This window comes from Caloenas nicobarica, chromosome 5 (genome assembly GCF_036013445.1).
Source record: "Caloenas nicobarica isolate bCalNic1 chromosome 5, bCalNic1.hap1, whole genome shotgun sequence".
Taxonomy (NCBI): Eukaryota; Metazoa; Chordata; class Aves; order Columbiformes; family Columbidae; genus Caloenas; species Caloenas nicobarica.
In genome coordinates, this window is record NC_088249.1 from 33,484,213 (window position 1) to 33,500,318 (window position 16,106).

The 16,106-nt window shown below is 37.8% G+C and overlaps 1 protein-coding gene across 1 annotated transcript in view; it reads left to right on the forward strand.

The window, feature by feature from the left end:
* SCG5 (secretogranin V) overlaps window positions 1–6,548 on the forward strand; it is a 28,357-nt gene extending 21,809 nt beyond the window's left edge. The window contains exons 5-6 of the mRNA XM_065636420.1: window positions 2,419–2,472; window positions 6,080–6,548. Coding sequence (XP_065492492.1) covers window positions 2,419–2,472; window positions 6,080–6,175 — 150 coding nt within the window. The 3' untranslated portion in view covers window positions 6,176–6,548. The remainder of the gene's footprint in view (window positions 1–2,418; window positions 2,473–6,079) is intronic.
* The last annotated feature ends 9,558 nt before the right edge of the window (window positions 6,549–16,106 follow it).

Here is a 16,106-nt window from a genome sequence, read left to right on the forward strand (position 1 = left end):
ATCTCTGGCTTCTTAATTTTAATGGAAACCTGAAACTAGTCAGTCAGATTTTATTTTATTCCAACTCCAATTATAGTGAGCAACTTCAAGTGCTTCTTTCTTTACCAACTGATGTTATTATATTAAATATCTGTGTTGAAATGGTCATTATTAGGATGGGTTATGGTAGGTCTGGTCTCTCTCTTCAATTTCAGACAGTACAGATAGTTTGATTTGGTGTAGTATGCTTGGTGTAATAGAAATCATCATGCTCGATATTCCCGATAAGACTGTAAATTGACTGGAAAAAAAAAAGCCCTCCTGAAAGGATGCAACCTTGCTAATGCAGTTTTCCTTTTCAGTTTTGCTTAATAATTGTGCCAGTCCAGATTACAGAGCTGCTGATTATTACTGGCTTAAAGAAGTTTGAGTGAAGCCTGAAAGTTCTAAGGGTAAATCTCTCTGGTATTAGTTAGTTGGTTGTAAGCTTTTTAACTTCTAAGGTTTTCCCACCCAAATCCCAACCTGTAGTACCCTAATCCAAGAAGCCAGGAGAGTGCGAAGGAAGCTCCAGGAGTGAGGGGAAAGTAGCAATTCATGTGCAGCATGTCTCCATATGATGGGTATCTTTAACTGGAGAAACTCTGTGACTTCATTCCTAACAGCTCCTAGGTGAGGAATGAGAATGGTGAGTGCTTCACAGGCAGATTTTGGTGGCTGATGAGCTCAGGACCTTATGCAGCGGAACATATTTTCAGGATGGCTATTACCATACAAGCACACTCTCAGCTCATGCTCCGTAACCTCACTGGCTTTGTACTCCACATAATGCTTAAGTAGTAGTTACGGTCCTAAAACTTTCCCAAACAGACTAAACAAAAGGCAGTCTTCCTGGGCAGGAACATTTCAATTGTATGGAATTTTCCTGAGTGACAGAAATGTTAGCCCCAGTAAATAAAATATTTCTTGTATTTTTTATATTTTATATTTTTAATAAAAATTCTTTTCATTTCAGAAACACTATTTTTCCTCTCGTGAAAAGTATAAGGTCAAATAGTTTACAGAGAGAGATTTCAGCGGTGGTTTGTTTCCTAAAGAGAATAGTTTACGCATCCATGGGTTTCTTTAAAATGTTAAATTTAAGTTTTCCTGAAGTGAGTTTGCATAAATGACTAGCCAAGAATGTCTCCCTTGGCCAACTTCATCTCTGTTCCCTTTTGGCACAGCTCAGACAGAATAACTGAGGTTGGGCAAGAGATAGGCCTTGTGAATTTGGGGTTTAATGAACATGAGAAGTACAAAACAGACAATTTTGGCAGATTTCATTGTAACACTTGAAAATGTTTGTTTTTTCTCATATCAAGGCTGCAGAGAGGGTAGAAGTGTTTGGTGAATTTGTCTCGCACTAGAATTACACTTTCTATTTATATAATCAACGTTAGGTCAGTTGTTTATAGCAGAATTAATGGCCTTGTTTATACAGTGTTCTGCTTTTATACATGTAATTCTTCTCTCCTTCCATTTTCAGGTTAGGATTTGGGTTTGTTTTTCTTCGTAATACACAATTGAAACGAAATGTGTTGAGCATGTGTGTGTTATTCCAGACTTTATTAGAATTCACTACTTGTATGAAATACAACAATATGTGGATGCACTTATGTAAACTATGGTTTTGTGTTGTGTTTTGGGTTTGCTTTTTTTTTTTTTCCCCTTTTTTTTTTCTTTTTTCATCATCATAACTTTCTCTTCTGCCAAGATGTTTTTGGCAGTTTTTAAAAGGTTCGCCATTAAAAATGTTATAGACCAAATGGTTTTTAGAAACTTTATTGAGGACACTACTTAAACAAAGGAAGAGTTGGCACTGAACTCCTTTCAGCAGAACTTTGCACTGGGAAGTGTTGATATCTGGAAGGGAATGAGCAAAGACAACAAAACAGTAGGAATGATGCCGATTGCCGTTTTAGAAAGGAATTAGAAAATGCCTTGTAAAGCAAATTTTTTTTTTTCTCCTGTTCTTATGTCACCTCAAATGTATAGAAAGATGTACCAGCGGCAGGATTTCTGTTTCATCTCCCTCCCACTCTTTTTTTTTTCTTTTTTTTAAAATATATATGTACTTACACGATGTAACACATGAAGGGGAACATCCAGTTTATATCATTATATCAGCATGTACTTGAAGCACTTATTGCCTGAACACGGATGATAATATAATGCAACACAGCGGAAAATGACAGGCTTTTTAATTGTTAATAAGACTGCAACTGCTCCTGAAGAACTGGAAAATGTTAGCAGGAATATCCCAAGTATTCATTTGTGGTTTATCTTTCCCATAAAAGCACACACCCCTCTAAACTTGCTAATATTTAACAGCAAAAGTAGTATTTCAAAAGAAGAGTGTAATGAATTTGATGGCTGCATTTTTTTTTCCTCTTCCAGAGCAAGAATTTACTCTTTGAGAAGATTAATGGTGGTCCAAAAAGAAGAAAGAGGGTAACTATCAGAATACTTTATAGCTCCTGTATTACCTAGAGAGCTAATAAGAATCAAAATCATACTGATGAAATGAACAGTTAACCTAATGCATCAGTATTATACCTTAGAGAATGTGTAAAGTCAGGGAATCTCTGTGATAAACTACTACAGCAGGCTTCAGGGCTGTCCACAAGATGTATTTCTCTAAATAGCCTGTTGCTTTCAGAAGATGCACTTCAATGCAGAGCATTAATTTAAAAACTTTATATTATCTGTGTTTTTAAATTTATTCTATTTGCATAAAACCATTCAGAAAAATTTAAATGTCTTTAAAACTGAATTTAGAACTTTCCTACTAAAAATATTGGTAAAATTAATTACCGCTATCCATGCATGTGGATATGCTTTGGCGTGAAAATGACGGTAGACCTGATTCTATAGCTGATGTAATTTGATCCACTTACCTGCTTAGATTTACGTCAGATTGAACTCCTGTCTCTGTGTCCGACTTGCTTGCACGACAAAGATTAATGGCTTCTCATCTTTCTACCCCTGAAACAAGGAAGGCAATCCACATATCACAGAGAACCTCTGCACACTCCACCTCACTATAGTCTTTTTTTTTTTGTAGTGTCAGCCTTTCTTTTATCAAAAAATCACTTGCAGAGTCGAAGTCTTTAGCTTTGCTGCTAGGTTATATTTTTAAAAGAAGAAAAAGTCTAGCTCTCTGCCAGAAAGTAGCTTTTCAAAATATGACAACACAGTTTATATTGTTAATGAAGTAAATTTGGTTTAAAATAACTAAAGCCTAAGTGAAGATGACTTATTTATTTATTTGGGTCTCAAACCTAACGTTTTTCCTAGAAAGGGAGAAGATGAGTTGATTCCTTACCAATTCACACATCACTGGTAATAAACACTGTTCAACAATAAGTTAATGATCTGTCTCAAGCTTAGTATCTGCCTCCCACCTACGTTTGATTTTTGAGTTTGTTAGTGGAAAAGGATAAAGGTTAGGCACCCGATTTTAGCTCTAAAGTAAGTAGAATTTACTCTGGAAATAGTTATGTGGAATATTTATTAATAGCTAGAACAGCATGTTAAAGTAGAATGAGAGCAATATATTCATGAGGAAAAACAAAACAAAACGTTTTCTGTCTGTTTGCCGACTGACAGAATCAGGTACAAAAGGAATAATGGCTGGAGAGAGACAACAGCCACGTGGCCACGGGTAGCCCAGAATTTTGGAGGTGAAGCTTCAGTTTCTTGCTTTGCAGCAGATTAATTTTCTTAGCACAGGCATGTCACTTAATGGTAAATTGATTATCATTTCAAATATTTTATTGTTTTGGTAGTAATATTGTAACGAGTACTAATGCTTTAACGAACAAGTCAGAATTTTTATTTTATGAGCAGAAGGGTAACCTAGAGCTGTCAGCAACAGAGGGTATTTTTCCAGAAACCAAAAAGCCCACTGGGTTCCCGTCCTGCTTTCTGCGGTCCCTGCCGCTCCTCCATGCCCTTCTGCACAGACCAAGAGTTTGGGGAGGACACCTTCTGGAAACAGATTGGTCTTTTGGGTCAGAATGTCCCTGTTTTAGGTTAAGGCAAGTCCTGTGTAACTGTGCACATAGTAACTGTGTTGTGTCTATATGATGCTATAGCGTAAGTCACAGAGGCGCTACTGGAGTCTATAAAACTACGTGTTCTATGTGTGTGTATTCATATATTTGTAGGTATGCTTATAAACACACATACAAGCACACATAATCAGTATATATAGCAAAAGTATGTATTTACCATCTGCTACTGCGTTATTTTTTTGCAGCCTTTGCAGTGCCAGACGAGGAATCCTCCAGTGACCTCTAATTTAACTAGCAATTCTCCCTTTTTCTAATTTCTATGCATGAGCGTAGCCCAGTCCAGAATCGAATATCCCCAACGTGACAGGAGTGCTTCTGTAAACACCGAGTCACGTTGCCTTGGGCTTAGGGCTGTGCACAAAGGTACCCAGGAACCACATTACTTTGAATTCAGCACAGCTGCATAGGATTAAACATTTTTTAGTCAAATCGGCCAAACATTTTAGCATTATACTTTGTGTTTTCTTTTGTCAGTTGAGAAGGATTCAAAATTTTATGTATTCTCATTCTCTTCTACTTTATTGCAAAAAGTAGCAAGCAAATACCATTCCAAAAAAAAGACCAATTCATCTTCCTAAGAATCTTCAAATAATTCCTAGAAGTTTATGCAACAGCCGAATTTCGCTAAATTAACATTAAACAGAACTTCTTTAAACAAACATGAACAAATCATTTACATGTGTCTTATTTTTGACAATTTAAAGCATTAAATTAGTGTTACTTTTATTTTCAAAGATTTTTCCACATTCATTTCTGGTTCTTAATATTTTTATGTTTTCACTTGCAGCAGGCAAAGCACGTAAAAAAAATAGAAGAAAGCAAAAGGGCTGCTCTTCATTATGATTAACGATAACCTCTACAAATCTGGAGAAACCCAAGGTCTTAAACTTGAAGACAGACAAACCCCGAATCTTTTCCAGAGATTTGACAAATACTTGGGATATTTGAAAACAGATATTTCATGCCCTAATTAAAAGCTTTTTTTTTTGGGGGGGGGGAGTTTTTAACTCCTACGTTTTGGTGAAAAAAGCACAGAAATATCTCAAGAAAGTAATTTATATGATACAGTCAGGCCGACAAGAATCAGGAGATACTGGAAAATTTGCATGCCTCCGAAGTTTGTCCTTAGGCAAATAATTTTTGTTGGCATCAAAAACCAGCACACTAGAATTTTTGTCTGTATCTGTGAAGGAAAAAGTATATACTTGAATTTTGTTTACACTGACACTGTAACAGGCCAGAAAGTGGGTGTTAAAAATATTGAAGTGAATTGTGAAGGTCTACTATACTGCTTGATACTTGCAAATACAGTAAATACATTTCATTCCATGGGTATAGATAAAAATCAAGCGTAGGCTGCCTACATTACTATGATCTCCAAACAGTTTTGAGACGGGATCTGTTCATCTTCAGTCTCACGTTGTGCTGCTTCCATGGCGCAAAGTGAAGTTCAAGCCCCTCCGGGGATCTTCTTTCCAGCATTCCCTTGTTCTGGCAGTGGTAGGAGAGCCCTTGCCTATGCCAGAACTTGCTTGGCTCTGCTGCTGTGCCAGCAGTTTTTATCTCAGCATCACGAGAGGAAATGAGGAGGGGTTTCCTGGAGAGGTGATGGGCTTGAAGAAGAGACTTTGGTCAAAACTGGTATCGCGGTATCTAACTTGTCTCCCAGCACAAGGTCCGTCAGAGGCTAGTGATTTAAGCTAAAGCTTACCTGTACTTCTCTAACGAGTTCTGTCCTGCCTCAAGAATTAGGGAGTTAGATCTGCTGCTGCTTCTCTGCTGGGCTGAGGAAAGGAGGAGCAGAGCAAAAAAAACCTCAGCCTGTCCTATATTCTCGATAGTCCACCTTCACTTTTTTTTGAGTCTGCAAGTATTTGACAGATAGGAAATATACAAATATATCCACTCATCCTAAATCCTGCTTGCTTTTTTATGTTTCCCTCTTTCTAATAAGTATGACTAATTTTAAACTTTAATTTCAGAGTGTGAACCCGTATCTGCAAGGACAGCGACTGGATAATGTTGTAGCAAAGAAGTCTGTTCCACATTTTTCAGATGAAGAGAAGGGTCCTGAATAAGTACAATAAAAATGAATAATGAAAACTCATGCCATCCTCTGCTAGATCGTAATATTGCTTATATATAATCATCTATTAAAATCCTTGTGAATGGCAGCATGTTTATTATTTATATAATTGTAGATGAAAAGCAGCTGTATTTGTAACAGTATGTTCTCCTAGATAACAAAAATATGGTTCTGCTTTTTGTTAAGTTATGGTAAAAGGACGTTTCTGTTGTTTTTATTTTATCCATGGAGCAAACTCTTAAAAATGTTAGTCATTTTAATAGCTAACGTGAGGTAAATGGTCTTAATGAGCAGCTTGTAAATAGGAAGATGTAAAAAAAAAATGCCCAGCCTGACTCCAACATTTAATCTTAAATGTTACTATGTTTGACACATGAAAATTATAGTTTTATGTTTTGTTCACAAATATTGTTACTTAGCAAAGACAAAGTATTTATTTTACCCAGAGAATTTTGGCTTTTGGTCCATTTTAATAAACATTTAAGCAATCTACAAGGTTTGCAAAGTGACATTTTCCAAAATATTTCAGAGGCTCATTTGTCTCAGTTATAGCTGTGCAAATTTAAAAATTAAAGAACTGCTTTTTGACTCTATCCACTGGAATATTTTTCTATTAGTTTTAATCATTCCATGTCCACAACTTTCCTGAACACTTGTGCATCATTCTTCCTTATGGATGGTACTGTTGTGTGGAAATTCATCTCCCCCGCTGTTCTTTGTCTTAGTAACAGCAGCATTGATGCATTATAATGTCCTTAAATTATGTATCTCTGTGATATTATAAGTGAAGATGGAGACGTTTCTCTGTGTTAATAAGGCTGCGTCAATGTCCTCTGAATCTAAATCCAGGATATAAAGGTCATTACAGTTTGTGATCTTCTGAAAAAGTATGATGCTGTCATAACACTGGTAGCTATCACTGCTCGTGAAGTTGCTCTGGGAAGCTTAAATTGCCTTTTTGCCCCTAGGAGATTGAAGAACTTTATATTGCAGCAAACTGAACTGTCCCTTTCTGAAAGATGAGAATACAAAATTGCCTAAAAATTTCAAGCCATGTGCATCGCCATTGGAATTATGGAAAACAGCATTAGCTTACACTTTTGAACTTCACATCTATGGAGGAAAAAAAAATAGTTTCTTTCCCTGTCCTACAGAAAGACAGTAAAATAATGACAATACCTTAGGGGGGAAAAAAAAAAGAAACTAACAGAAACTAAATATCCTAGCTACATAGGATTAGAGTTAATGGGATAGCACAAATATGACTGTGTATGGCATTTGCTTTTTCCATCCCAGCACTTCGTAATAAATCGTGTATGCAGAGTGTCAGTCCTCTCACGTCATTTATGGGTAGATTGCAAAACTCTCTAATGTTCTAGGCCAAACTATCACATCTTTCATCATATTTCCTCTTTAAAAAAAATTCCGGAAGAGCAAACCAAATAGTATGTAATGCAGCGAGGTTTATACTTGCACGTGACACGAAATTGAAGAGTTTCTATGAATCACAGAGCTCCTTCAACTTTTAGTGCCTTGAATGGGATGAAAGTAACCCAGCTGTTCACGGGAGAACTTGTGTTCTCTGCTTCTTAAGATTAATCTTTTTATCTGCGCTCCTGCTTAGTCTTCACACAGGTATTGGGAGTCTCAGAGTTGCAAAGATTGTCTCCAAAACCAGAAAAAAACCCTATATATCATGGCATGAATCTGAAATCAGAGCCCACTGATGCGCAGTGGCTCAGAGGATGTGCAATGGTGATTCCTTCCACCCCACCCCACCGCTGGTGCTGCCACAAGGCTTCCAGTTGGTCAGAGGTTTGATTGCCATTCCTAAGAAACTTCTGTTTCTTCAGATAGCCAGCTGTCTTATCAATACTTCTAAAGTAATCTGAACTACATTCTGTCCTCATTAGCTCAAGTAAAATCCATTTTAATCACAAACCAAAGCAACCATGAAGGCATTTTTTTAAGCTCTTAGTAAGGACCAGCACCTAATGAAAGGCTGTCTGTACAGTAAATGGGGGGCTTAAGAAGGGAGGAGCAAAGTATTGCTTGCTTAACACCATCAGGAGTCCCACATCTGATTTCTTGAAGCACTTTAGCTCACTGCACCCCCTGCGTGGGGATGTGATAATCCAGCACCTCCAGCTGATCAGAGCTGACAGCCCTGGTGGCTGCCTGGGACCTGCTGGGGCCTGAGGACCTGCCCTTTTGCCTATGATCGATCTCCACAGAGCAGGCAAAGGAAAAATTACACTATTTAGAGATGTTTTTGTCTTTAAAGGCAACCAAAAAAAACCCGCAGCCTTCACACTGCACAATACAATGATGCGTCTTACAGGAACTGTCTGCTGGAAGAAATGAAGCGTGTGGCGGTGAGCAGCTATCTGCTGAGCCCATCAGCCAGCTTGAGTGTTTCACCGGGAAGACTCAACAGCACTATTGTGAAATTCTATTACACCACGATAATGAGATTACTTACTCTAATTTCAGTTTCATAGTAGAGCTGCCTTTCTGTACTGGGATTGGTAATCCCACAATAATTTAAAAAAAAGAGCTGTCTTTCCTCCTGCTCCAACAACAGTCCAAACATATATACATATTTTTTTTTTATAAAGAATCATCACCGTTCTGACCTTTTAGAATCAATGAATAGAATTACCAACTATCCTCCTCACTAGGAGCACACTCCACCAAACCGGTATTCACAAGAATGTAAATAGCTGCTCAGCTCTTACAGATGTAATCACCCTTTTACATTTATGATGCATGTAAATTAAGGAGCATGGATACTGCTATTGTTTAGAATATTCATTAAATTAAAACCTTTTTAGATTATTTTAAAATCTGTGAGTGTTTTAATTACCTCTAACATATTTGAAACACAATGCACTTGAAAGAAGCTATACAAAATAAAGTGTATTGCCATGCAGCATTGCTTTTGTCTGGTAAAGAAGTATTTATGACCCTAGTTTAAAAAAAGCACTGTGTAACTGAGTAGAATATAGTATTTGATCTGTGACACAAAACTTACTCTGGGGGTGCATATATATATAGACACATATGCACATACTAACACTATTTAAAAGATAATATAGTCTTACAATAAACTCAGTAGTAAAGAATATAAAACTGTCAACTCACAGAAGAAAGGGATATAAAAATGCTTAGTGAATTGTTTAGAAGGGGATATGGTAATATGCTTCTTTTTATTGGCACATTTGCATTCACCTAACAAAACCATGCCACTAATCTGTTCAGCAACGCATGAGCAACCCAAAGAAACTTGGAAGGAATTTCTGGGAATACGATATCAGAGTCTTGAGAGTCAGTTACAGGATTGTAATTAAAGCTCATCTGAAGCTTATTTTATCAAAAATATGATGAAGCATATCTTCATCTGTTGAACTAAGAACACAGGCAGAAAGATGACTACCAAGTTGATTAAGTTTTTGGCTTTGTTGCGTACAAAGTAAAAATCAAGCTCTTTTGTTTCCAAGTGTCAGGAGTTGTGGAATAAGGAAAGGTGTTTTTTTGACGATGAAGAGGAGACTTGAGTCCATGCCCTCAAATCAGGCCTCTAACCAATAGCTGGGTGAAAGTGTTGAAAAGACTTTGTTTTAATTTTCATGCTCTACAAAACCTAGTTTTTGAAACATTTAAATTTCTTGGGAGTAAGGTCATAAAAACCACCAAAACAAAACAAACTTGGAATCTTCCGGCCTTTTTGCTGATAAACTCACCAAACCAACTCTTACCTCATTTGTAATGCTATAACACTTGTCCTGTGAATTAATTTTTATGCAAGTACCACAGGCAAGTCTGGAATGTCTGGATCACTAAAACAAGGAGTTCAAAGATAACTTTTCAGTTGAAGTCAAAGACTCAGATTTATGGAAGGAGAAAGGGAAGGTAGACAGATTCAGAAGATGCTACCATGACCACACAAAAAAATCACAATGTACAAGGAAAGTACTGTTTCACATGACCCATAAGGCAGATGAGTGTGTTCACTGTTTTAATAGCTAAGGGCACTTTAAGGTACCTCTCCATCCAAGTCAGAAGCTATCAAGGCTATCAAGGAATCAGAGGACAATACCTCCAATTTTGAGACATCTGAATCCAAGGTTTCAGGCTAGTGGAGCTGACAATTAGATTGAATTATATTCCCACCAGTCTTGATACAAAAAAGGATGGCAATCTCATATGCCTTAAAGAAAAGACAACAGCAATAAAACCCAAACAGAACATATCGAGTCCATTGCCACATGTATACATATGCACACAATTAAAAATTCAGTTTTGTTTGAAGTCATGCAATTAGCTTCAATACTCATAAATAAGTATCATGTTCAGGAATTATCTCAGATAATATGTCTTTAAAATACGGAATTGCTATGTGCTTGAGGAATACCTCTTTGTGGTGCCTAGAGCCACAGGCAGAATCCAACCATGAAGAAAGATGACAAACTCCCTGAAAGTGCTCAACCCTGATAATGACCTGCTTAGACTCAAACCAAATAAAAACTAAAAGGGAAAGGAGAAGAAGAGAGTGCAATTACCATCATGAAGGGCACCATGAACCACAAATACGGCTGACTGGCACAGGACTGGGTCCAAAGCCAAGATTTCCAAATGTGAGACAATGAAAAGGTTAAATGAATTATTTCGCAGGTACATACATGGTCCAGGTCTACCATACTGAAGCTTTTTGCTCTTAGGTGAAGAATGGTGTCAAATTCCAGTTCATCATCCTAATTCACCATGAGAAGGAAATATGTAGTATCAATTCATGTTTGCTTTATTTATGATGCTAACTGCTTTGCTGTGATTACATGGATCCTGATGGCTGGATGAGCTGCTAGCCATGTGTTCAACACATGGGAGCATCACAAACTTTAAATGATGCGAGCGTCATGGCAGCAGTGTTACCGATTGGAACTAAAAGAGCTTAAAAAAACCCTAGTTTACTAACAAGGCCTACTTTTGTACATGGGGCAGAGGTGGGGAAGGAATCAGAGATAACAGGAATTGAGAATGGCTTCAGACTTTAAAGATTAGGTAGACCTGAGTCACCTCTTTTTATTTTTTCCTATAGTTCATGTTACCAAACGCAGGGAACCCAGCTCCTATTGCAATGCATGGGTGTCTTTTACACTTAATTGCTGTGTTTCTTCATCCTGCTCTGGTCTCCAAGAAAAACAGTGGTGGAAGTCAGTGGCTAAATTTCATTGTAAACTGAGTGAGGCAAAGGAGAAAGCACAAAGAAAAATAATGTGTTATTTGCTACTATCCTCAAACTCTCCCATGTTCCCTAGCCAGTACAGATTAAGGGAGTGGAGCATCTCCCTTATGAGGAAAAGCTGAGGGAGCTGGGTCTCTTTAGCTTGGAGAAGAGGAGACTGAGGGGTGACCTCATCAATGTTTATAAATATATAAAGGGTGGGTGTCACGACGATAGAGCCAGGCTCTTCTCGGTGACAACCAACAGTAAAACAAGGGGTAATGGGTTCAAGCTGGAACACAAGAGGTTCCACTTAAATTTGAGAAGAAACTTCTTCACAGTGAGGGTGACGGAACACTGGAACAGGCTGCCCAGGGAGGTTGTGGATTCTCCTTCTCTGGAGACATTCAAAACCCCCCTGGACGCCTTCCTGTGTAACCTCACCCAGGTGTTCCTGCTCTGGCAGGGGGGTTGGACTAGATGATCTTTTGAGGTCCCTTCCAATCCCTAACATTCTGTGATTCTGTGATTCAGTGTCATTCATTTATAGACCATTAAGCTCTGATTTTAAGTGTATAAACACTGACTACTTTTATTCCTGGTCTTTGTACCAAACCTAACCACCATATGACAATGTAGCTTTCTGGGGAGTCACGGAAGATCTGTTAGAGATGATACAGTTTTTAGGTCTGGACATCTGCATATTTGTTATATTGCAGAAGGGGCATATGGCTTTGATGCTGAATTCAGTCTTAGCTTCTTCCAATTAATTATTTACTCTGAAAAACAAACAAACAAAAAATCCTTGCAGTTCTTCAGCTCATCATCTATGTTCTAATGCCCCAAAGTCCTCTAAAAGTGGCTGAAATTCAAGTGAGGTAGCCCCTGTGGGGAAATATGGTCCTGATTCCTCATCCTAACAGAACACCTTTCTACACTGGGAAATAAAATACCACGTTGTGGCATTTTATATTTCCAAATGGACAAAACAGACTTATGAACGAACAAGTCAGGTCATCCAGAGAATCACTCATAATTCGCCATTGGTTAATTTTTTCCCTTTTTTATTTTTTTTAAACAATGCTGCAACCAGTGACTAAGTCAATTGCAAAACTTTAAGTGACTCCAATGGGTAGTGCAATGTCTATAAGATTTATGGGCTTTAAAGCTGTGTTACTGCAATTGAAGTAAGAAACCTACTTTTACTGCTTCATAAACCATTTATCAATTTTAAAAAATAGTCATAGCTGATTTAAGTAATTTCTTTAAGAGTCTTTGTTAAAAGTAAGTTCTTTAAAAGTCATTGTTATAACAGATAAACATTGCTATCCTAATTTGTGCATAGACCCTGGCTAGCCCTTAAATTCCTATACAACCCTACAACTCAGTTCCCATGGTGGTTTGTACATTTGCAGGTGTGCACACAGGTAAAAAAACCAAACCAAACCAAAAACAAAACAAAAGAGAAAAGTTCACCCTGTTTCCTTGTAGCTGCTTCTTGCTATTTCCACAGTGTCTCCAGTTTTGCTGCAGACTTTCTGTTGGTTATGGGTCTGACGTTAGGTGGCCTTGGAAGACTTGTTTTCAGGAGGTCTCATGAGTGCAAGTTACCCAGCATGCAAGCAATGTGTGTCAGAATAACATGCGTTTCTTTCAGTTTAAAGTACATTAATCATTTTCTGCTATCTTCTAATTTCTAACTATACTGGCTATTTCCTACTGTGTTTTTAAGTTCTCAGCAGCAACCTATAAGCCCTTAAAAGGACAAGAATTATCTGCAAACTTGAAGATAAGACCTTCATAGACTGTCCCTAATATATTGGTTGCTTGTTAAAAACACTTTGTGTCTATTTTTTTGTGTATCTGGAGGTTTACAAAACTGGAAATTACTGCCAATTAACAGATGGATGAACAGTTGCAAAGAGGTTGAGAGCTGGCTCCACTAAAGGCTTAAGTGCCCACAGCTGGACTTGTGTGCAATACAAATACCAAAGTCCAAGCACATGACCCTCAAGCCCTGTCTCCCTTGCCCGGTTCCTTAGGCAGCTAAAGTCTATAGATAACTATGGGGTTTTTTTTAATCCATGAAGTACCTCAGGCAGCTAAACTTCTGCTTCTGTGTATGCCCAGGACTGTTTGAAACTATAAAGTGCCTGGAAGAGGTATGGCTAAAGAATCAAAGCTCTAATGGTGGCAGAGAAAGGAATATTAGGAATGAACACAAATTTGTCATCTCTACTCATTCGTAGGGCAGGGTGAACGTGAGGAAGGACAAGGTAACACCTGGGCTCTAGCTAATCCTCAAGATGTGTTTGGGTAACCAGCCAGACGCTGGATAAAAATACAGAAGTAGTCTTAGAGCAGTCCTAAAACTACATTCGGCCCTTTGAAGACAACCGCGGGGCTGCTGCGGCCTCCGATGAAAATAAGTTTGACACCCCTGTTTTAGAGCATGGCGAAAATGAGCCAACCACCCTCCCCGACCCTCCCCACTAGATGGCTTCTTTTGGCTCCCTGTCTTTATTTAATTGTTTCCTGAATTGTTGAACAGCCTCAGCGGGGGAGGTACAGATCCTCCTATCCAAACAGGCTCCTGCCTTACGGCTACAAGGCTACACCTCTGAGGTGTAAAAGATGCAGGTCTGAACCCTTCCTGTGAGGAGATAGAGGCCACAATCTTTTCTGATTTCTGAAACAATACTGCCCTTCTTTTCCTCATTTTTATGTACTATTTTTGCAGGAAATATAGATGTATTTAGCTGCTACTCAAATGATTGGAAGAACGTTACATTTAGCAAGACAAATTAGCAAGTGTTCATTTACCTGACTATGCATTCTTTTTTCTAGTAACTTAAAAAATATCTTTAGATCACTTTGCCTCTGTTGAAAATAAAGCATTTTAAGCCCCACTTTCTTACTTTCTGTTAGCATTCTAGTGACAGATTTGATTTTGCAATCATTGTCGTCCATCAGGTTTGTTGACCAAGGGCTCCAGTGACCCTAAGGGACCCTGTTAGTGTTTGTAACAGGACACGTCCTCACAGCAAGACCATGTCTTGTTATAAGCATTTTCAGTGTTGAAGCTAAGTCACAATCTTCTCCACACCAGCAGAAATTCCTTTCAAGGTGATTTCAGGTGGAATTCTCCCTGTTAAAATATGCAGACCCACATACCGAAGGGGTTTTCAAACCTTTTCCAGAAGCTGCTGGTATTATACTGAAACCAAGAGGGATCTGGATCCCAGATAAAACAAACAATTTTATTTGAAATACGAAAACATAGAAATACTTGGTCTTTTGAAGCACTTCTCTAAATTAGAAATGAAAAAGTCCCATTTGGTTATGGTATTTTTTCTATGTTTAGGAAAGTGGTTTTGTTACGCTTGATTACAGTAGTTACCTCCCCACTAATGCACAGGGGCTTTCTAAATAAATTGTCCCATCTTCATTGGATAGAAAAGTGCTTTCTGCCTCCAGATAGCCTGTGCCCTCACCTGGATTTATCTCAACTAATTACATCAAGATTAAAACCAACTGTACCGTGTCTCTGGTACATTTTTACATGATGATAGCTGTCTCAGTGTAAAAACTTCGGCCTACAGGAAAGGCATAGCCAAAAGAAGTAATTAACTCTGAATTCGATAATTTGCTTTATTAAAAAGGAGGATTTCTTCTCTGCCTCACAACACAGGAAAAAAATATCCTGTTCATTTCTGTTTTCTCTCTGGTCAGAGCAGAACAAGGATGACTTTTTTTTTTTTTTGGTGCATGTCGGACAGCTTTCGATGACGCCATCTCCCAAAGATTCTTTCCTCTAAATGTTCTATTACATTTTTCGAAAGGAAAAATATGTAACTTTTACTGTAAATTCATATGTTCATTTTGAAACCTTGACAAGAAATAATACCTCCTTCGCAAGGACTCTAGTTCCATCTGGTTGAGAACCAAAAAGCCCTGCCACAGTCTGATCTCAAGTGTAACTGATTTGGTCACTCGTGATTTAACTTCTTCACTTACGTCTTTACTGCATTAAAACTTCCTGGAGAGGGGAAAGAAAACTGTTTACATTTTTCAACTTTTAAAAAGTGCATCCAAAATCTCCAAGTGTTTGGTGCCTGATTAATTACAAACACCTAGAAGACTGTTCCTGAGCCTATTTACAGAATCTCTCCTAACATCAAGCAATTTTACACTTTTCCAGGCATTTTGGATTGCACATTATTTGTGGGAAAAAAAAAATATTATTTAATCAAACTGCAAAAGCAAACAGCCAATGCAGAATAGCTGGGCAGCATGGTTAGTCCCAAAACATAAGACGACAGCTCTTCTGTGGCTCTGAAGAGCTCCACAAACCAGGGAAGAATGATGTCTGTTGTAGCTATATTTGGAGAACAAAGTAAAAGGACTTGAAAAACGTTAATTAGAATTCAAGATACTGTAAGAAAGGGAAAGATCAATGAATAAATATCTAACTGCCCTTAGCCAAACAGGCTAAACAGGATACTTTTGACAAGGAAACAGAAGAAGCAAAACAGAGCAGCTGGCAATATCAAGACAAGAGATTTGGCCCTAGGCTCGCCTGTGTAGTTTCCCAGAAGTGATTTTTTCTGGCAATTTTTGAAAGAGTAAATTTTTGGTAACCATACAGATTAAAAAATAGATTATTTTTGTATTTTATTATTATTGATTGTACTTTTAA